We start from the raw sequence: 24,527 nt of genomic DNA, 5'->3' as shown, positions 1-24,527 counted from the left end.
AAAACACATACTTTGTACAAGTGTAAATGTAGTACATGTCATAGTCCAAATGCAAACAAGGAACTTGCTTCCATGAAGAATTAACCATAGTTATTTCAGCTGACAACTCTTACTTGAGAAACCATCAGGAGGCTTACACAAATGATTACTAAGGGTGTTTAAAGCATTTTCACTCTGCAGATTTGTCACTCCATGTACACATCCATATGATTCAGTGTCCCCAGAGTATCCATTATAACTATTTTTTTGCAATATTATAAGATTAAGGGCTTATTTTGGGAGCCATTAATAATATCACTGAAAGGATTAAAATAATTCAATGAAAATCATATAGAGATCAAAAACCTAGTGATGTTAATGCTTCTGCTATATTTTAAATGAAAACCTAATCACAGAAAAGCAGAATCTACTCCTCAACCTCAAATAGGAGGTACTGTTTCTATGGATTTGGGTTTCAGGACATATGGCTAGGTTTCATGCCACTCTCCAAGGTCTCAGGCCCTTCCTCTAAGCCCTCCCTAGAAGAGAAATACTGTTGCTTGTCGGACCTATTTTTAGCACCAACATAGGGAAATTGAGACCTCAAGGGCTGACTTATACAAATCCAGGGGCTGGATATGCTCAGTAGAAAGGGGTTATGTAACCCTAATAGCTGAGCATGCTCAGTAAAGTGATGCTAAAGAGCACAGAATACTCTTGAATATTTCTAGTGCATGTGATAGAATTTGACCAATGAACATGCCCTAAAAGGAGACCAACTGAGCATGTGCAAGACTATGTTACATAACTGGGACTCACCCCTTAGTTGAATATTTATTAGATATCATGAATATGTATTAGATAGTGAAACTGGAGTTCTTGCTCACTTTCCCGGAGCCAACCCTCACTTTACTGGCTGGGGTGTGTATGCTTTCTTTTCCTATCAAACTTACTTTCAGCAAGTGGCTGCTCACTCTCGAGCCAGCCTGCACTCTGTACTAAACTTCATGTATTTCTTATTTTTATATTCAACTTGGTGTGGGCCTTGCTCAGTCTCTGTATTTCTTATCTGTTATATTAAACCTGTTTTCATCTTCTACTGTGACTCTGCTCTTGAATTCTTTCCTGTGGCAGAGTCAAGAACTTGGTAAGAGGATGGGGTGGGCTGAGGCCGGCTATCAGGCCTCCCCAGACCCTTCCTCTGGCATCAAACCCACACCCCAAATAGATTCTAAAGAATCCTATGTTTGGTTGTCTGACTGAAACAATAAAAAATAACAATTGAGTCATAGTGCCCATTCCATACTACCCATAGAAAGCCACTTCTGAAATACCATTACAACATCTATATGGAATAAAACAATTAGAATTCTTTTAGGAATAACATAGTACTTAGGCACAGTTGGAGGTATCTCAAATATATAACAATGAGAGAGACACACAACGACAACAAAATGCAACCAAACTTTTATCAAGTGGAATTCCTCATTTTAAAATATTATTTTTCATTAACACTCGTCTTAGCATCAGCTATTGTTTTGGTAATAGACAAACAACAGTTCTCAAGGTCTGCCTAGAGTCCATTATCCTTCAAGTATACCTCAAATGCTTTGATCATCAAAAACTTGGCATGTTATAATTGGTATTAATAATTTATACAATGGTAATTTATAAAAATAAAATACTGACTCTCTCAATATATTAATCAATCACAAAAATACATTTCAGAATTTTAAGTATCAAGAAAACAAAAGGTTAGAAATAAACAAGGCTTTTTGAAGTACAAGAAAATTAATCCTTGAAACCTATTATTTTTAGACTTTAATTTGTTTAGTTTTACATATGCTATAGTTTTCCATATATTTTAAGAACTCCTTAATTAATAGAAGGAAAAGAAAGGCCTAAATAGAAATGCTTATGAAAAAGCTGGCTTATTTAATTAAGTAAAATAAATTCACTAAACAAATCACTTATTATTTAAATATCTGTGGGTGAGTACTTGAAAGTATGAAGAGTAGTTGAAAGTATGAAGGCTTGTAGTAAATAAATGACTTCACTAATTTCTGAGAAAGCATGATAATAGTGAACAAATATTTAAGAGAAATTTAATATTTAGGTAATTTAGGTATTTTAATTAAGAAATTTTAATATAATTTAAATATTCTATAGAATGGATTTCTATCGAACAGTCTTTTTAGAATCAAAGATATTTTTCTTATCTAGTGATATTACATGACACCTTAACTTATATTATTTTAATATGGCAATTTAGATAGTTTAAATTAAATTAAACTATCTGATTTAATTAACTAATTAATGCACTGACCAGATAGCAAAGGAATATTTTATTCATTGTTTTCCAAGGCCAAATAATCTTTAATCAATACTCTTTTACTGTATTTTAATTAATGATTATAAAACTTACCTATTAACTTAATTTTTATTTCTTTTTTGCTTTACTACACTGTTAAAATACACGATAGCAGTAAAATATTTTTTTCTGTAACTTTTGAAGAAAATTTTGTTTTTAAAATTGTGAAAAATACATTTAGTCTCTCATGCAATAAACCTAGTTCTGGAGAATACTATCAAAATAACAGATTAAACCATGAAACTTTATAAATATCTAATAAATTTTAATACTTTCCAAATGCTATTTGCAATTTCTAACACTGGCATTTTTCTAATATTGGGAATAGCCAAATATTCAAAAAATATTTCAAATTATCCTAAAATATGCAACATAATTTATGGTAATACCGATGCTCAATTTGTCACACAAGCACATACTGAAGGTTTATATTATATGCGCAAAGAAAAGTATTAGAAGTGTCATACCTTTGAGACATAATCTTATAGGCATCTGGCAGATAACAACGGATATTCTCCATCTGAGCAGGGTCAGAGTCACAAATTTTGTCATCAGTCCTCCCATAGTTGGCACTTTCAATCATGATAACGTCTGTTCCTGGACAGCGGAGCTCTATAGGGTAACTCTCACAGGAGAGCTCTCTGCGGACCACGGCCATCGGAATTGGGGCACGGCTGAAAGCTACGGAAAGGAGGAGGGAGAAAAAGAAGTCATAATTATTACATACAAAGGGAAATCACGTGTGTTTGCTTTCTCAGTGTTTAGGGTAAATTAATACCAAGGAATCAAGATTCATACTTTTAAGTAAAATAGAATATTTTTCACCTCGGTAACTTTACAAAGTTTTTTTGGTTTTTGTTTTTGTTTAAATCTAACAATAACAAATATTTCTTAAAAACATTATCTTTCAATTTTTTTTTCTTATCAATGGAAAAAGCACTGTGGTTTTTCTATTAAAGCATGATATGTGAAGTTAAGACTAACTAGAAATATCATCCAGGAAATCATCAACCAATATTTGTACTGCTGTTCATTTTAAATATACTTATTTAAGTAAAGTAATCTATTTTGCTTTGAAAATATAGGTTCATTGTTTTAGGTAATAATTAATATAATCAGTATACTTTATGAGTTAATTATAGAAATAATGAATGCTCATTGTTTTAAGAACTGGAGATTTGTAAGGAGAAAACTGTATTTTCCTTTAGCTCCCTCCCCATATCCTACCCCCACTGTAAAGAGGTAACCAGACCTTCCTATTGCAAGTTTCTACACAAAGGCTGACATTGTGTGTGTCCCCCTACCCCTCTTTTTACTTTATTTAGGTAAATTTTACTCAAGTAGTAAACCACTAACAATAAATATGATACTCAAGTAGTATCATATTTTACATGTTGTTTGATATCTTGTATTATTTTATTAATTTAATAATAAATTATTATATTAATTTAAAATATATATATATATATATTTTTTGTCCTTTTTGAGACCGGCCGCACCGTGCTCAGCCAGTGAGCATTGTGAGTGCACTGGTCATCCCTATATAGGATCCGAACCTGCGGCGGGAGCACTGCTGCGCTCCCAGCGCCGCACTCTCCCGAGTGCGCCACGGGCTCGACCCTATCCAAATATATTTTATGGCATATTTCTAAAAATGAAACTGATGTGTCAAGGGGGAAACACATTTCCAATTCAACATCAATAGATTTTTTAAAAAATTAATAAAAATGTACACTTACACCAACAGTAACTTTGGTGGAAGTTACTGTTCAAAACTAAATATTAATAATTCTTTTAAATTTTGCCAATTTGGGGCCGGCCTGGTGGTGCACTGCTACAGTGCGCCGCTTGGGAGTGCGACGGCGCTCCCGCCGAGGGTTCGGATCCCACATACAGACTGGTTCCCGCTCACTGGCTGAGCGAGGTGTGGACGCCACACCGAGGATTGCGATCCCGTTGCCGGTCCTGGTCCGGTACGGGCGCGACACTGAGGGTTGCGATCCGTTGCCAGACACGAAAAGAGACAAAAAGGAAAAAATAAATAAATAAATAAATAAATTTTGCCAATTTGATAGATGAAGAACGTTATAATATCTTTGTTTTAATGTGCACTACTTTATTTGTACAATGGAATATATTATCATATATTTAGCGACCCTTTGCATTTCTTTTATCTGTGAGTTGTTTGCTCACATTTATGCAAAGTCTGCTGATGTAAAAGATTTTTGTATAGCAAGGACAAAACATTTGTCCTTTATACTTGTGGAAAATAAGTTTTTCTAGTTTGTTGTTTCATTTTAGACATTTGCTGTGCATATTTAATTTTTATACAGAAACGTATCTATCATTTGATGTCAAGTCTAACACTTTCCCATGCCAAGATTGCGAATACAATGAGTATTGGACGAAAGTCAAAAGTTTAACTGTAAAAACTCCACAAGTCTTTAAAAGCACATAGTTGAAATTCTAAATCAAGTGTTACCAACTGTCAAATAACTTGACTTCCACATAAGAGAATCACTTATACAAAAACATATGTGATAGCTTAAATTTTCATTGACATTTGATTAACTCACTAATATGCACATACATAAAAACATGTGTTTAAATAAATGCATACAACTTTTCTTGTGGCTTTTTTACTAAGCATGGAGTATGAAAGAAAAAGAAAGGAGGAGAGAAGCAGGGAATCAAAAAAGGGAGTAAGAAGGGAACAAAGAAATTTTATAACTGTAAATATGTTCACATGAACCTTAGGAGAAAATATTGAGTTGGTTTTTCAAACATACCTATTATTTTAAAATTGAGAGTGACATGAGTTTTTAACTCATTTCTATGATATTTCAGAAAAAGTTTAACTGTACCACAGACCCCATGCATAGCTTCTGAGCAGGTCACTTGGAGTTCGTCAAGCTGCACTGCATGGTTAATTCCATTTTGATTGGCATTCTCTCTTGCACACACATACATGCACACACATTCACAGAAGTATCTAGAATATTAACAGCATTAATCAAAGAGTGTTAACATAATTAAAGGTTGACTGTAACATTATTTTTAAAGTATGTTCTTGAGTCAACATTTTGGCAGGGGATTCTCATAACAGAGAGACACTGAATTTTTGAAACATACATTTCTACTGTTCCTAAAATATCTTTGTCATCAGAAATTGGATGGTTGTTTAAACATGAAGTCCTTTTTAATACTAATATTCTATTTTTATGGATAAATATATTTTCATTAATGCATTTAAATTTTTAAATAATGGAATAATTGAATAATAAATATGTCCCAATTCATGAATACAGTTTCATGATTTTGGTCAGTTTAAATAGAATCATAGAGGTGTTTTTACTTCCATAAAACGTCCTTAAATATCAGAATTTCCAGAAAATTTTACAGTAAAATTTTTCACATTTGTTAGGAGACAAGTTGTTTCTCAACTTTGGTATAACCATTTTTAAAAAATTACATTGAAACTGCTTCCAGACATCAAATTCATCTGGCTATATTATAGTGACTTAACCAGTCAATTAAGTTAAAAAAAAAACAAGTTAATTTAACAAGGAAACAACAAATAAGCAAATCATACTGTCAAAGCATTTGTTTGACTAAATGGACAATTTGGTTGATTAAACTCATCAGTCAATCTTGTCAAAACACTGACATAGCTTTAATCTGGGTCTTCACCGTCAAAAATATGATTTAGAACCAGAAACTAGACAGTTTCAAAGACAACTAAAATGGAGGATTTAATTTTCCATGTTTATCTTTTGGGCCCGTAAAAATGGTCCAAAAGTATGGACATGGCAATTTTTACAGAGAACCAGGGTAGATTTGGGGATACTGTCTTCCATTTAACATATAATTGCATTTGTATCAGTAATCTAGTACAAACTGCACTCTGAAAATGATGGATGCTTTGTTTAAAAGAATGTATTACCAGAAACTGCTCTATAACATTATCTAATTTGCTATTTAAATTACTTTTAATTATACTGCTAAATGTTTTAATCAGCAACCACAGTCCAAAGGGCGGGGGGGGGGAGGGGTTAAGTTAAAAGTAAACCTTTTTACCATTCAGTTATCACACTACCCGTGGGAAGATTCTGGTTACAAGAGAAAAAGGCTTAGATAAGGAAAATGCCAACAATTCAAATTCAAGGTTGCCAGTCAAATATTATACTGAATGTTGTGACAGGGTAATATTGCATTGGGCATTGTAAAGTTGCTTATGGGAAAATAATTTGGGGCAAAGAAGGCATATACATACCTTCTTGAGCTTCCTTCCTTTTTTATCCCATGAGTTAATGTAAAAACAAGGAACACAGTGTCACCCATTAGTTGTGTAATAGATATCTGCTGAATAAATTGGTAAAGCTTTGGATGTGAAATCTGGTAAGCTCTGGTAGGATGGTACACTTTGGAATGACCCAGTGACCGTGGGACTGACTAAAGGAACATGAACTAATCTAAACTTCTCTGCTAAAGACGGCCAGAACCTCAGGAAATCCTTAAATTCCATGTCAAACATACATCTAACAAAAAGTGCTCCTGACCACAGAAAACTGAGGAAAGCAAGAAAAACAAAAATGCTAAATAATAAGAACTCGTTTCACCGGAAATCACTCATTCTTTCCTCCTTAACTAAGGTTTCAGCCACTATTGTTGGGACCCCTTTCTTTTTCTGTTTCCCCTTTCTTTAGGATCTTTTCTCACTGTTAAGCCTGCTGAGTGATGTTTGACTCAATATGCTACAAGTTCTTGGTGAAATGATACATGATGATAACTAAAGATACCCGTATAGGGATGGGAGTCAGGAAGCTAGAAGCTGGTGACCAAACAAGAGTCAGATGATTCCTCCTGGACCCCAAGGTCAGAGATTTGCCAGGATAACTCTAGGGCATTAGAGAGAGGCTTTCAAAGAACAGAGTGCTACTTGAAACACAGGATTACAGGACAAAGAATATCAACAGGAACAAGTAAAATACTAAACACAAGCCTGACTGGTGAGCTCAGTTGGTGAGAGTGCAGTGTTGATAACACCAAGGTCAAGGGTTCAGATCCCTGTACCCTGCACCACCAATAATTATAAGAAAAAAAGCCTCTTTGGAAAATTTTTAAAAAATGAAAATGAAACAGATATGCTTCCTTTTGAGAAAGAAGTTAATTAAAATATTTGTAAATCAAGGCTAATGATTCTAAAAGAGTTTCTTAATTATAGATAAAGACACTTATATATCTGGAAGTGGACATGTTTCTAGTTATTGGCAATGCCTTTGAAAAATACTTCATTACTTAAATGCTGCCAAAAAGCAAGTATTACCAATTTTAAGTTTCAGCAGAGCCTTTGACATAATTTTCTTAAATACATACATTTTCTCTTTGCCATTTTACATGCCAACACATTATCTAAATTTTTTAAAATGTGCTCTGAAAATCTAGTCCAAAATACTTGGCAGTGAAAATAATATAGGAAACCCAATGAATTATCATCCCATCATCCATGGTCTTTAAAAGTACATCTGTTACCAGTAAGTTTCTAATACATTGAGTTTCAAAAACTCTGCTTCAACAAAGAATGTATATAATTTAAATTATATTTTACCATTTAATTAAGTGTAACTTAGCAACGATTAAAACTGACACCCCGAAGAATAACCGAAAGCAATCATGTTCTGAGGTCAAAAAGAAAAGCATGAAATTTAGATGGTTTAATATAAAATTTTGGAAATTACAGAAAAAAATGTTCTAATGAGTGGAGCATCATAAAACAATTAATGTTCAACTATTCTTTTGACTTATGAAGCTTCAGCATGTAGCAGTGCCTTCAAATGAAATTGCCCATGCAGAGATTGCCTAAAAATGTAGCAAGTGTTTGAATAAAATAATTCATATGTAGTTGCAATAACTTTTCAACATTTAATAAAATTATATTCCACATTATCTTCCAATTATATTCAAGGGGAATAAACTCTCTAAAACTGTGTCATATCACAATTTTCCCAGTCTTCTTCTAAATGTCAAAAACTCAACATGTTCTTAAAAGTAAGAACTATTAATTCAAGATAAACAAGAATCCAGTAAGAAGAATCATACTATTCAAATGAAATAAAAAAGGTATGTCAATTTAATTCTAAATGCATATTGGTCACCAATTTAATTCTAACTGCAAATAGAGCACTGGGAGTTATTAAACATAAGACACAGGTGTTGTCTAATGTCTCTGTCCACATTAGGTCTCCACATTAGAGGCCTAGGAGTGGCCTATACAGAATGGAGTTCCTAGAGTCTGGCAGAGGGAGCTTCAGACTTAGAACATGAAACTAAGAAAATGATAAAAATTCATGTGAGTGTGGCAAGGTTCCAAAAGGCAAGACATGGTATTTATGATCATTAAAACCAAAAGGTTACAGGATAATAACAAGATCAGATGGAGAAAAGTTTAGAGCAGGGGAGAAGAGACAGGAAGATGACTCAGAACAAAAGTACTGAGACTTCAGAAGCTTATAGTTAAAGGAACAATGCATACATGCCTAAGCAAGGCTTATAACATTATAAAGCACAATGAATTATGTGGAACAGACAAAAGTGCTTTAAGGATTTCAAGGAAATGAAGTAATCAACATGTGTTAGTGTGCTTAAAAAAGATTTTTTGAAGGAAGCAGACTTGAGTTGGCCCTTAAAGATAAAACAATATGTGGAGGAGAGGAGATAGTAAAATATTCCAGGTAGAAAGTCTGAGCAAAAAAAAGATATATTCACAAGCAAATCAGGAGCAGAAAAAAACAGTAGTCAAAACTGGAGACAGCCTTAAAGTCGGATTCAGAATATAGTCCAAATTATTTCAGGCCCTACAAGATTACTGTATAATACACTGGCACAATAATAATACTACTAATAAAATTAATCTTAAAAATCATTAGCCAATAGATTATCTAAACAGATTAGAGTGAAAGATAAGAGAGTCTATGAATTAATGAGAAAGATACTGCAATGAGCTATTTACGGTGATATAACAATGATAATTGGTAGAATTGAGTGTTTTTTGGGTGCTGGTACTTTAAAAATATCACTTAATTTCAAACTCCCAACAATAAAAGAGTTTGGCAATATTGTCATCCCCACTTACCTCACCAGGAAACTGTGGCTTAGACAGAGATGGTAAGAATAGGAGGAATGGGGCCAAGCCCGTGGCGCACTCAGGAGAGTGCGGCACTGGGAGTGCAGCAGCGCTCCAGCCGCGGGTTCGGATCCTATATAGGGATGACCGGTGCACTCACAGCACTCACTGGCTGAGAGCGGTGCAGCCGGTCTCAAAAAAAAGGACAAAAAAAAAAGAAGAATAGGAGGCATGAACTAGAAAGTTATAGAGGTAAGACACAGAGGTGAGATGCAATGATTCTCCCTGAGTGTCACACAGACACTCAGAGAAAACAGCAGAAGGGGACTTCTCTCGGGAAATACATAAGGCAATATGAGAATATCACACCAATAAAGCTTATGGATTTCCATTCCTTTAGTGAAATGAAGTCTAATTCCTGAATATAAAATGTAAGTTAGGCAAAGGCTTTTTTTTCTTCTTCTTCTTAACAGAACCAAACATAATGGAGTATACTATTACTATTTTCAGAACTTTAAGTATGTCCTAACATTTCGATATTATACCATAAAAATTAATATGACAGTTTTCTTTGTGTAAAAATATACTGTGGTAAGATAGAAAATCACTACTTTAATTTTAAAATGTGACATTCATTCTCAAATGTAGTCATACTTTTATAGCAGCATATAGATACATAATGTTCACTGCAAATCAACCAGTTTGGTTTATGTAATTCTTATGGTGAAGCTTAAAAAATCTGTAATCATGCAGATTTTAACATAAGAAGCACACAGGCATATACCTCAGAGATATTGTGGGTTTTGTTCCAGACCACCACAAAAAAAGCAAATATAGCAATAAAGGGAATCAAACAATTTTTTTGGTTTCACAGTGCATATTAAAGTTATGTTTATACCACATTGTAGTCTATAGTGTGCAACAGCACTATATCTAAAACCATATACATAGGGCCGGCCCGGTGGCACACTGGATAGTGCGCCGCTTGGGAAGCGCGGCAGCGCTCCCGCCCGAGGGTTCGGATCCTGCATGCAGACCGGTTCCCGCTCACTGGCTGAGCGAGGCGCGGGAGCAACACTGAGGGTTGCGATCCCGTTGCCGGTCCCCGGTCCGGTACGGGGGCAACACTGAGGGTTGCGATCCGTTGCCGGACACGGAAAAAAAAAAAAAGACAAAAAAAAAAAAAAAATCTAAAACCATATACATAGCTCAATTGAAAAAATATTTATTACCAAAAATTGCTAATGATCATCTGAGCCTTCAGTGAGTCATAATTGTTTTGCTGATGGAGGGTCTTGCCTTGATGTCAGTGGCTGCTGACTGATCATAATGGTAAAGGTTGGGGTGGCTGTGGCAGTTTCTTAAAATAAGACAACAGTAATAAAGTTTGCTGCATCCACTGACACTTTCTTTTACAAAAAATTTTCCTGTAGAATGCAATTTTGTTTGATAACATGTTACCCAAAGTAGAACTTCTTTCAAAACTGAAGCTGATCATTTCAAATCCTGCTACTGCTTTATTAAGTTGACATAATGTTCTAAATCCTTTGTTATTTATTCACCCAGAGTCATCAGGGGAATCACTATCTATGGCAGCTATAGGCTTACCAAATATATTTCTTAAATAATAAGACCTGAAAGTCAAAATTACTCCTTGATCCCTAGGCTGCAGAATGGATGTTGTGTTAGCAGACATGAATAATTTCCCTCTCTATCAGAGTCCTTGGGTGACCAGACACATTGTCAATAAGCAATAATTTTTGAAAGAAATCATTTTTCTGAACTAGGTCTCAACAGTTGGCTTAAAATATTCAGTAAACCATGCTGTAAACAAATACACTGTCATCCAGGCTTTGTTGTTCCACTGATAGAGCACAGGCAGAGTATACTTAGGATAATTCTTAAGGGCCCTAGGATTTTCAAAATGGTAAATGAGCATTGGCTTCTAATTCAAGTCACCAACTGTACTAGCTCGTAATAAGAGAGTCTGTCTGTGCTTTGAAGCTTTGTAGCCAAGTATTGACTTCTCTTCTCTAGCTATGAAAGCACTAGATGGCATCTTCTTCCAATAGAAGGCTGTTTTGTATACACTGAAAATCTGTTTACTGTAGGCACCTTCATCAATTATCCTAGCTAGATCTTCTGGATAACTTGCTGAAGCTTCTGCATCAGCACTTGCTGCTTCACCTTGCACTTTCCTAAACCTCATGAACCAACAATCTCTGGTAGCTTCAAAATTCTCTTCTGCAGCTTCCTCACCTCTCTCAGCCTTCACAGAATTGAAGACAGTTAGAGCCTTGCTCTGCATTAGACTTTGTCTTTAGGGAATGCTGTGGCCAGTTTGATCTTTAATCCAGACCACTAAAACTTTCTCCATATCAGCAATAAGGTTGTTTAGCTTTCTTATCATTCATGTGTTCACTGGAATAGCACTCTTAACTTCCTACAAGAACTTTTCCTTTGCACTCACAACTTGGCTAACTGGCACAAGAGGCTTAGCTTTCGATGTATCTCGGCTTTCAACACACCTTCCTCACTAAGCTTAATCATTTCTGTCTTTTGATTTAAAGCCAGAGATGTGTGATCTTCTTTTCATGTGAACGCTTAGGGGCAATTGCAGGGTTATTAACTATCCTGATTTCAGTATTGTTGTATCCCAGGGAATAGGGCAGCCTGAGGAGAGGAAGAGCAGCCGGTCAGTGGAGTAGTCTGAACATATACGTTTTCTGATTAGCTTCACCATCTTAAATGGATACAGTTCATGGTGCCCCAAAACAATCACAATAGTAACATCAAAGGTCACTGATCACAGATCACCATAGCAGATATAATAATAATGAAACAGTTTGAGATACTGTGAGAATTACTAAAGCATGACACAGAGACACAAGTGAGCATATGCTTCTGGGAAATCGCAGCAACAGACTTCCTGCATACAGGGTTGCCACAAACCTCTAATTTGTAAAAAACAAGGTATCTGTGAACCACAATAAAATGAGGTATCCATGTATAGGAAATGTAGTAAAGGATAAACATAAGTTTTGAACAAACAGTTTTGAAAAAGCAGTTCACAGGTAAAACTATACAGAATTTTAATTTTGAAGGAAAGGAAAAGAGTTACTAAATAGCAAATAAAAGCTCTATCGCATTGCACATGCTATTCAGGAATACACAAGAAACATCTCACATTCTCCCCTGCCTCCCTCTTCTTTTTCCCTCTCTCCTCCCTTCCCCTTCTCTCTTTTTCCAAAACACACTCTCTCTCTCTCTCTCTCTCATACAATATTCATTGGAAAGGATGAAGAGCTTTCAGGGGCATCTAACTTCTTGTTTTGTTTTGTTTTGTCCTTAAGGGAAGTAATGGTTAGGCATTTCTTTCTAATTCAGCAGGATAAATCATCCACAGTACAGACGTTGTTATAACCTCTTTCTGTATAACCTTCAACATCGAAAAACATATATGAAAGTGTTTATAAATCCTTTATCCACAAGCTTCACAATGTCTTTATCATAGAAAACATGCCCCTTTACTCACCCAGTCAGGGTGGAACTGTTACAGTCTATGTAATCCACCTGAGATTAGGACAATAAGCCTAACCATGCAGAGTCTGACCAAATATGTATTTTCATATTGTTATGTTTTCTCACTAAAGTTTTCTGTCGCCTGTTTATAGTAGCTAGAAGTTGACATTCTTTCCATTAGAATATATTTGTTAGAGATAAATCTGTAAATGGACTATGCTGCTTGCAAATCAAATGCTTATTCTTTCTTTTTTCCCAGTGAAAGTTTTTATTAGCAATGTTTTCAAACAAATAAATTTTCATTAAGAAGCTGACTAGACACTAACTGCTAAATGTAAATCCCAATGAATATCTTTTTAGTGATATCGGTAAATAATGACTCCATTAACCAACCAAATCTTTCAACCTTTGAAAGCCCAGATCTTTGCCAAATGCTAGAAATGTGGAACAGGAAGAGTGGCCAGCTAGATTTTTTTTTTTTTCATAAACAGTGATGACAATTTTCTATCTAAAACAGGAAAACAATTCAGAATGAGAAAGACACTAGCCAAAATAAAACCATCAATCCCAGGCAAATATAAAACCCCAAACAAAACAAAACAAGACAAAATAACCACACAGCACACATTAAATTATTCTGGACACTACTGAAGATCTTCTGAGTGAACATAAAATCTGTCTGGCTAGTTGGAGAAGAAACTCTCAGTTCTCCCAAGCTTTGCCACAAAACCATAGGAAAGAGTCTGATTGAATAGATTTTTTATCTTCTCTCTAACAGAAGGAAAACAAAAACATTCCGAAAGTAAGAAAAACAGCTCACACACATAAGTTTCTGAAGCCTTATGAACCAACTTCAAAAACCACATAAAAAAAATCACAGAAAACAGGTGATAAAGACTATACCAAGGATCATTTGTATAATGGGGTAAATTGTCATGAAATGACACAGGGTACAGAAAGCACTCATGTGTGTTCAGCTCAACCACAAAATATACCATTGAGGTTATTAAAACACATTTTTCTGCCTATGAAAAAAGTAATAGAAAGTCTTTACATAATACATTCTCAGGGCCACACAGCAAGTTTCTACAAATGGATTAAAACAAAACTTCCACACATCTATACCAATGTTTCCTCAATTCACTAAGCAAATAATTAAACATAAAAATAAGTCGTGAAAGAAAAACTAATTTTCAAAGTGCTAGTCAAGAAATACATATTCTGACATTCCTGAATGATAAACATCAACCCTTCACTTCAGTGGTTAACTTCATTTATTCATTCAACAAAAAAAAATGAGCACTAGTTAAGTGCTGTACACTGTTTGAGGTGGTGGGTACTCAGTGGTCAACAAAACATTGATTCATGACCATATGGAATTTACAATATAGATGCGAACAGGGGATGAATATTAACAACAATTAAATACACAAGTAATTAAATAATGCCAAAATATCCATGAGAACTATGATGGAGAAACAAAATCAGACACCATGAGATAAAATAGCACAGTTTCATCAACAGCTAACTTGAACACCATGTCTGTCTCTGGTTTTCCCAAGAAAGTGGGAGTTTCCAACATGATTTTAGAACAAGAGTATTTAAAAGTTACTAAAACACAAGTGTAAAATCTCATAAAGTGTCTTTTCTCTATGTTATTAAAAATGATTTGTCTCATTAAGTCTTGCTAAAACTCTTAGTGGAGGAAGTTGAAAACATATTATTAAAAATAGACATTTAACTGAATCAATAAGTTGTTGAAGGGGAGAGCAGAAAGGATGATTAAATTCACAAATGGCTTTCTGTGATTCACACCAAGACAGGATAATGGAAGGGATAAACTAGATTTCTTTTTTCACTTCAATCAAAACAAATCATGTTGCAAGAATATTAAAACACAGGTGGTAAGAGAAGATTTTCAGATCTTGGATTTAATTGGTGTAAAATGTAATAAATATTCCTTAAAAAAAAGGCAGCTGTAAAAAGATGCTTGCGACCTTTTATAATAATATGTGGGGTCCTTTAATACTAATAATAAATAATATACTGAGGTATTCTAATATGAATTTGTCAATAACTCTATTTCTAAAAGTTTATATGAGCAAAGATGTCTTGTAAATTATCATTTTAGGATTCTTTTTTTTTTTTAAAAAGATGACCGATAAGGGGATCCTAACCCCTGACATGGTGTCGTCAGCACCACACTCTCCCAAGTGAGCTAACTGGTCACCCCTATATAGGGATCCGAACCCGTGGCCTTGGTGCCATCAGCACCACACTCTCCCAAGTGAGCCACACGCTGGCCCTTAGGATTATTTCAAGTGAAATAAAAGTTACTTTTTATGAAATAATCCTTTTAATGCCTAAAAATGTACCCCAACCCCAAGAAATATATCCATCATTAGAAATACATGAATTCAAAATTATTTTGTGAGTTGACACACTTCCTGTCAAGCCATACTGGATTCATTAAAGTGAACTTTAATTATATACTTCTGATCATATATTTTCATATTTATTGACCACTTGGCTATCCTCTAATATTTCCAAGATCCTTATTTGACGTCAATTATTGTTGGTATATTTCCGTACACTCCAAATAGGATTCTGTTCTTAATATTTGAAATAGAAGATTTTTTTTCAATTAAATTGCTCACTGAATTTAAATGCTAACTTAAGAAGGCATTTTACCACTATTTTATCATTTTACCACTATTTTATTATTATTTAGAACTTAATTATTAAAGGTCTAAAGTGATATACTGATAAATATTTATGCACGATGATTACATATATATACCTTATTGCAATTATTCCATTTATTTATGCTGTTTTTTTCAATATGTACAAGATATCAAAATCATATATATAAAAGCACATATATTATATATGCATGTGTATATATACATACACACACACAGATGCACATGTGATTGCTTTATATAAAATACACATTTTTAGTTATTTTTCCAGCACTACTGATGGTTTAGCTTAGGTCTGATGGAGTCATTCTTTCTCCTAGTTTGATTTGAAGCTTACTTTCAAGGTGACTGGGTAGGTGTAAATGCCCTAAGCATAACAGAGTGTCAGAAGCCACTTGGTTTGAGAATGAAAGTATTTCATTTAAAAAAAACAATTTTTAAAAATGATTATTAATCAATTGTTCGATGTTCTTCATTTTTGTTTGTATACTTTTTCGCCCAAAGTTTTGCATTGTTTTTCCGCTTACCTGAGCTTTCGAGATATTTGGTGATATCAAATATCATTCCATAATTAAATGTGAATAATATCTCGTGTTTCAAAATTAATATGCTTCTGTGGTTACGTTTTACGTCTGTCCAAGACTGTAGCATTCTGAATACAATTTAGAGGATTTTCTATAGATATTTGTTGAATGTAGGTCAGCAAAAGTATTTTTCTTTCATTCTCTATATTTACCAATTCCAATTAAATAGCCTTCTTATCCAAAGACTCTCCAAAGAGATTCTAGTTCACAAATTGATGGGACATATGAATTAATAGATTTCTATTTCACAGAAAAATAATTTAATTTTACGTGAATATCAATTTAGAAAAAAAAAGCTGTTCCACCAAATTAGAAATATACGGGGTTTTCCTGAAGGGAAGAGTGGGGAGATAAGAAGTAGGAACCAGATATGTGTTCACTCATCATTCATTCATACAATGTACATTAAATGTTTATTTACCATGTATGAAACATGTTTAGGCACTTGAAAGACTGAAAATGAAAATAAAACATTTCTCTTTAGGGAGTCACGGCTGAGATAAATGCAAATAATAAAGGTACTTCAAGAAGTTCATGGAAAAAATTAATTAAAAGATAATACAAATCTTTCCATGAACTTTTTGAAGTACTCTCATATTTACAATCTGTGTACTGTGACAATAACAGTTACATACAATTTGACTACTTCATAGCTCTTATTTGGAAAAAAAGTTAGTGAGATAAAATATGAATCTTTCCAGAATATCTAAGATTATAAAATGTTAGGGCCAATACAAGTAATATACATATTATATTTATTTTACGGGATTATTCTTTTGAATATGACAGAACAAATTTCATGGGATCTCAGTACTTTACACTATGTTTTGCAGTCTGTTGGTGCTGATTTTTTATTGAATGAATGCCTTTACACCTCTAGTTTTCTGCACTAATAATCAATTATTTTGATCCTAAGATTTGGCTCAGATGACCCATAAATCTTATTTCAGAAGTGCCCTAAGAATTTGGCATGTAAAAAAATCTGATTTTTGGCAAAAGATGATCACGTATATAAAGATCCTGGGGGATTTAAAATGCCAAAAGCAGTTCTTTATTTGGGTGGTCTGAAAGATGAGGTCAGATCACAGAACGCAGCCTTGAAAACACATGAAATTTTTACATCTGAAATAATTATAAATCTCTGCAGTAGTTAATTTCACATGACACAAATTAATGCAGTATTATTTATGGGGAAAACAAATTGTGACATAACTAAGAGAAGATTTTATTAATTACACATTGCTGGTATATTATTTAATTTATAGTATTTTGAGATACTATACTGCCATAAATACCACCAGTCACAGAAGACGCGGTTTAAATTTTCTAAGGATTGGGAAATGTATTTTTCAATATTTATATACTAAAAAGTAGGTTAATCTGTAGTCTGTTAGATAATGCACAGTTTTAGAAATTAGTTTTTTAAAAAATTTATATGCATTTAATATTGTACTTCTTTGCTCACATTATAACATCTGGGTAAACTGAGAATGTTAACTTCTAAGTCTAATAACAGACTGTGCTATAAATTAATTCTCAGAACAAAATAGAAAACCATGAGTAGCTGAGTGAATTCTGGTTTTCACTGAAGCACAAAAACAACACAAGAAATAATAACTGCACAGATAGTATTTACTAAAAGTTAAAGTTTCTTCACTACCTGGGGTTGCCCCCTGATCAGTGTCTGTAGAGGAACTATAAACCCACTGGAATAATATTTGCATTTTTAAAGAAGTGATGAATTGCATGATTATAGTGTTTTGTATGGTTTATGAGTGTGTTTACCATAACACTAAATCTATTAAAGCAAGTCTTGCCAAGAAAAAGGATTTAAAAGGAGCCAACAGAATTTTCAAAATCTATCTAACAAATATTATTAAAATCTTCAAAAACACAAACAGTTCATTTGGGAAAAATCATCTGATGTGAATCTCTTACTATTTGTAAGTTAATACAATTTATTTATCTATCTACTCAACCACTCATTCAACAAACAGCTGTTGAATTTTATTATATGCCAAGAAATGAGCTTTATTCTCTGGGAGATGAATATGAATGCAATGAATATGAATGCCATGATTCCTGTCCAAAAGCTATTTGTTCATGAGGAACTTTCTCAACTTTTTAAGTGGTAGTTTTCTCCTGTACTAAATGAGAATAATAATTTGAACTTCCCTGATAGAAATTAAACAAATTGTCAAGTACAGTGCCAGGTATGCAGTAAGTGCTCAGTCAGTGTTACATATCTTGTATGTTTGATACTACTCTGATCTTAACTGCTAGGATACTTCTAAGATTTTAAGTAAGATATATATATACAGAATCACCCCTGATGGAAGGAATTACATGAACAAAAGCACAGAGAGACCTGTGGGGGCCCTAAGTACACACAGGCATCCTATAAAATACCTGTCTGACTTCAGGATGCCTAGGCTCTCCAGGTTCCTCACATCTGAGTCCTCTGACAGACTTGATGTCTATAAATGTATCTTGTGTTTGCGGTCTCCATTTCAACATAAATTTCCTTTAGATTTTATGCTTTTTTCCTCCCAGAGTATCCCTCATGACCCAAACACTATCTTCACTACTTGAAGCTGTCTTTTGAGATCACCACAATTTCAGGTCCTGAGTTAAAGAACCATTTTGACAACTCTCCCCTTAATCCTGAGCCATAGAACTCCAGCCTCAGTCATTTCTGTGCTTACCCATTTCTCCATTTGGCTTAAACAGAAATAAACACAGAAGTAGGAAAACATGGGTTCATTCAGGAAGTGGCAAGAAGTCTAGTTTTGCTATCTAACTACAGGTACAAAACAAGAAATAATACACATGAACGGTGAAAATATGTGTCAGGTTATATTGGTTCTCACCTCATTCAACAAATAATAATTGAGCTCTTAGACATAGTCCAAAGAGCTGGGACCTAACAGAAAAAAAATCTCTACCCTAATTTCTGATTGGGGAGACAGAAAATAAACCATCAATTCATATCGTGTCCATTAGTGGTTAAGTGTTACTGTGAAAAATATGAGACTATAAGGGATATGGAGTTGTTTCAGAGAAGAGCCATTGATATCTTTGAGTAGAGTTCTTGATTTGGTTATAATTGCAAATTAGGAAGAATAATATGCCTGAGACAATCAAGATGAATTTGAGAGACTTTAGAGACAATGGTAGAAAGACTAACAAGATCATAATTGTAATCACCCAGATAAGAGGAAACGAAAGTTGGGGTTATATGATGTTAGTAATAAAAATATACAGTGCAGCTCTAAAGAACTTGAGGAAATTAGTCTGAATTTTGTTCACTATTAGGATGTGGAAAGAAGAGAAAGAAAGGTATCAAAGTTGACAGAGATGGCTATATTACTAGCAGAAAAAGGGAAAGTCTGGGGTATTCAAGTTGATGGGGAGAGAGACAAGATAAGTTCACTTTAAGGCAAGCTTTTATATATAAAAAGGCTCAGTAACTACTTAGCCCTTACAGCTACAGCTCATATATCAAAATGTCAGTAACAGGAAAATACAAATGATGGTCACCTGAATTTAAAATAATATTGTATTAGTCCATTCCCGTTCTGTATAAGAAAATACTTAAAACTGGGTGATTGATAAAGAAAACAAAATTTCTTCCTTACAGTTTCTAAGGCTGGGAAGTCCAAAGTCCATCTAGTGGTGGCAACAGTGGCCAAGGGGTCTCACATTGTAAGATGATGGAGGCAGAGAGAGCAAGAGAGACAGACTCTCCTCTTTAACCCCTGACCCCCATTTTTAATCCATTCACTACTGCAGGGTCCTACAATCCAATTATCTCTTCAAGGGTCCACCTTTCAATTACCAGAATAGGATTTCCACCTTCTTAACAGTTTCAGTGGGGGCCAAGCTTCTAATACATAAAACTTGGGGAACACAATTCAAGCTCCAATGAGTTTTGGGGAGATATAATTCAATCCACTACAGATATATAACATCCATCAGTGAAAAAAGATTACCAACAAAAATCTCTACACAAAATGTTCATAGAAGCATTATTCCTAATAGTTAAAAGTAGAAACGACTCAAATGTCTATCAGCTGATGAATGGATAAATAATATGTGGTATATGAATATATGTATATGAATATACAATGGAATGTGCTTCAGCAATACAAAGGAATGAATTCAGTTATAAAAATATTCTGGAACTTGATATATGTAGTTGTTGAACATAATTGTGAATGTACAAAATGCCACATAAGTGTACACTTTAAACTGGTTAATTTTATGCTATGAGACTTTCAGTTCAGGAGAAAAATTAAAAGAAAAAAAAAAGGATTGAAGTACAAATATATGCAATAACTTGTTTAAATCTTGAAAACACTGTGCCAAGTAAAAGAAGCCAGTCACAAAACACAACATATTGTATTATGCTATTTATGTATAGTGGCACATCAACAGAGACAGAAAGCAGAACAATAGTCATTTAGGGCATGAGAGTTTGAAGAAAATGGTGAGTGACTGCTAATAAGTACAGTTTTTCTTTTGGGGATGGTAAAAATATTCTAAATTCTAGATTGTGTTGATGGTTGCACAACTCTGTAAATACAATAGAAACCAATGAATTGTACATCTGCTTTAAGAAGATGAATTTTATGCATGTGAATTCTATCTAAATAAAGCTAATGTGGGGAAAAAAAAAAAAAAAAGATTGCCAAGAAAGACAATGTAGACAGAGAGGTGTTTTTGAAACTCTTTTGGCCATTAGCCCATGGTTGAGAAAAACATTTTTATCTTAACCACCTGCAAATCATACACAATGGAAACAAAAGTCTCTGCAAACAATACCAATGCCTGCCATATGACATTCGGTCTGCTCTATTTTGTTTTCTTTTAAAAAAATTCTAGCCTCAATACAATTTCATAAATCATCCATTAGTCATGATCCATAGACTTGTTGAGGAACAAACTTGGCAAGGAAAACTGCAGACACTCAGAATGTTGGAGAACTATGAAGTTTATTATGTTAGCCAGACCCAGGTGAATTCACGTTCCAAAATCCTGGGACCCTGAATGCAGGCAAGGTTGCAGTTTTATACTTTTCTTAGACAGGCATGCAGGCTTTCTTATTGGTCCTGTCTGTATCTAGGCAACACATAGACTGGGGACTTGAGCAGGCAGCTGTACAGAGGCAGGAAGTGACCCATTTTCACAGACTAGGGTCTTGAGCAGGTAGCTTCTCCAAAACAGGCAGGCCACAAGGTTACAGAAGCTGAAGATGCAAACAACTGATTAACCACTAAACCAACTCTTAGGGGCTTTCTGCAAATAAGCACATTCCAGCTGCAAGGTTACGTGAACAAAGGGCCTTAGCTAAAAATCACTTTTTATACCCCCAACACCTGAAAACGACCACTGTAGAAAAAGCAAGAAAGGCGAGGTTCATCCCAATGATTAAACTGAATTTTGGGGAAGTGGTAGAAAGAGAAGAAGAACTTGTGATGGAAAAAGAAGGAATTAAGGAAACAAGGAAAGAACCATACTTGTGGCTTTATAGAAGCAAATTGAAGAACTGTGATCATGAAAAAATAGCAATTAGTATCAGATAATGAAGAATTTTCGATGAGTATGAAAACTAAAGAAGACCATTAACTTTAGCTAATGCCTTTGTTTTAATACATTATAGTGGCACTAACATAGACTATGAAGAAATTCTTTGTTATGGACTCCTGACTTTACCACCTTTTAAGAGAATAGCCACTGGAAATATCTCAACTTCACAGGGCCTCAACTATGAATGTAAGCAATTACCTACCTGACAATGCCTTTCTTCTACAGCTTGCATTATTATTTTATTTGCCTGTTTGCTTGTTTGTTTGAGCATGTCTTGCTGGAGACACATTTAAAAAGGTTTACAGATATTTGATATGAGGCTGTGCAAAAAAGATTAAAAATGAAAGGTGATAAGATTATATACTGATAATGAAGGAAGATTTCAGATGAAGCTAAATACTGTGATAATCGCATAATTGGTAGATTAAAAGATAAATGAAAATGGAATGAGGAAAAATATAAGGTACTATAATAAGTGGAAAGATCACAACAAAATGAATTAATAAATAGACTCAATTTACTTCCTGCCCTGACAAGAATGGTATAAGAAGATATCAGTGAATTCAGTGGAGGCTAAGAAGAGATTAAGAGACTAAAGAATAGCAATCTGACAGGATATTTAGATGGTGGAGAAGAGAAAGGACCATGTTTAAGCTTTACTATTTTTTTTCCCCTCCAAACCATTAGATACTTACTCTGATAGCAGTACAAATTGAGTTGTGACTTCAGTAGGTCTGAAGATTGCAAATACATACTCTATTTTCCCTACTTACATAAGTACTTGCTAAACACTTTTAGTAGTTATATTTGGAGTTCTTTGGGGGAAGTGGTGGAGGATAAAATAGGTTATATAAGGCCCCTGTCTTTGTTTGGGCTGCTGTAACAAAATATCATAAACTGGGTGGTTCATAAACAACAAATATTTATTTCTCACAGGTCTGGAGGCTGGAAAGTCCAAGATGAAGGCATTGGACAGATTTGGTGCCTAGGGAGGGACCCTCCACATAGACAGCCCCTTCTAGCTGTGGCTTCTCACAGTAAAAGGGATAAAGCCGCTCTCTGGGGTCTCATTTATAAGGGCACTAATCCTCATCATGAAATTGCTGCCCTCATGATCTAATCACTTCCCAGGGACCCCACCCCCTAATCATATAACAATGGTGATTTGTCAAGCCTTAAAAACTAACGCCACCTTAAGTGACATTACAAGCGGTGCCATTATGCGCCCACAAGCGCATATTAACGTGGCAGCCTAAGATGGTGCCAGGAGGAAGTAGGGTGGGAGTGTCTGCGGGAACCTTGCCTTAGCCCTTATTGGCCAAATACGCGCTTCCACGCTCGTGAACACTGCGTGATTGCAGTAGCTAGGCATTGAGACAGGATGCATGCTCTCATAACCTTTAAGCTGATTGGAGGATGTAAAAACCTCCCTTCCCCATTTGCCTTTAAAAGCAAGTGCTTGTGTGATAATAAACGGAACTGCTAGACAGAACCCCCGCCGCGTCTGAGTGTCCTTTAACGGGCTGGTTGGGGCCAGCGGCTGTGCTCACCTCTCTTCGCGACTCTCTTCCCCCATCTCCTCCCAACGGGGACCGGAGGGAAAGAGGAATCCGGGCCATCTGCTCGCCCACCGGAAGGGACACCTAGGGAGAGACTGATAATGAGGCTAGGGCTGTTCGGGTTGCCCGGTGGCGGACCCAACAGAGATTAGGTTTTAACATATGAAATTTGGGGGACACAATCATTCAGACCATAGCAGTACTTAAAACATCCCCTGTAAATGATCTTGATTGAACTGATTCAGGAGTGAATATATCAGTTAAACTTGCATTTTGATCATCACTCTACTACTGAACTAACTGTATTACTTTTGTCGGGGTGCTCTCTCAGTCAGCCAGGCCCGGGCTCCGGATTTCCCTGGCTGTGGCCACTAAGCGATCCCAAGCAGACTCCCTGTCCCCCCGAGGCAGGACCAGATAAGTTGCCCTCTGTGGTGTAAGCAGAAGAAGGATCCCTGAAGGTGGGTGAGTGCACCACCCGCCTATTCAGCCCGCATAGGAAGACTCAGAGGCGGTGAGGGTTCCATCAAGCAGTTCCATTTATTGTCTTTTAAGCACTTGTATTTATATCTAAGCAAGCAGAGATTTCCACACTGAGAGCCAATCACTGGAAAGGTCACATGTGCATGTGCCTTACTTTCCTATGCTTAGCCTACTGATCATGCACTTATCACGAGTGCAGAAAAGTGCAACTACCAATAAAAATTTTTGCGGAACTAAAAGTGACACTCCTCCTTTGCTTCCTCTAGGTGCCATCTTGTGTGGACCATGCAGGTGGGGAACTTAAACAGCCACCATTTGGTGTGGCTTCCTTTCACCCTAGCAATTGCTATAGCAAGTGGAGCGGTTGCAGCCCAACAACTTTGACAAATTATTTAACTTCTCTAACCCTTAATTCCCTCATTTGAAAAATTACAAAGCTGATAAACTCAAAGGTCCTTTAAAGTTGTTAAATTTGTTGAATTTTTATTCTATAGCATTTGGGTACTTGCCCTGCATTTTCTACTAATTGCATAGCATTTGGCAAGACCCTTCCCTGCTTCAGACATCTATTTCCTTCTTGTAAAACTTAGGAAGTGAAGTAAATGATTAATAATG

At 35.1% G+C, this 24,527-nt stretch overlaps 1 protein-coding gene across 1 annotated transcript in view; it reads right to left on the bottom strand.

Moving 5' to 3' along the window:
- Positions 1-2,753: 2,753 nt before the first annotated feature.
- The window catches only part of LOC103589933 (latrophilin-3-like), an 83,239-nt gene continuing 61,465 nt past the window's right edge, over positions 2,754-24,527 (bottom strand). The window contains exon 3 of the mRNA XM_008572018.1: positions 2,754-3,031. Within this exon, the coding sequence (XP_008570240.1) occupies positions 2,754-3,031 (278 nt within the window). The remainder of the gene's footprint in view (positions 3,032-24,527) is intronic.

The sequence above is a fragment of the Galeopterus variegatus genome, unplaced genomic scaffold (assembly GCF_000696425.1).
Source record: "Galeopterus variegatus unplaced genomic scaffold, G_variegatus-3.0.2 Scaffold746, whole genome shotgun sequence".
Lineage (NCBI taxonomy): Eukaryota > Metazoa > Chordata > Mammalia > Dermoptera > Cynocephalidae > Galeopterus > Galeopterus variegatus.
Note: the sequence above shows the minus strand (reverse complement) of the source record. Positions and strands in the feature narration are given on the sequence as shown.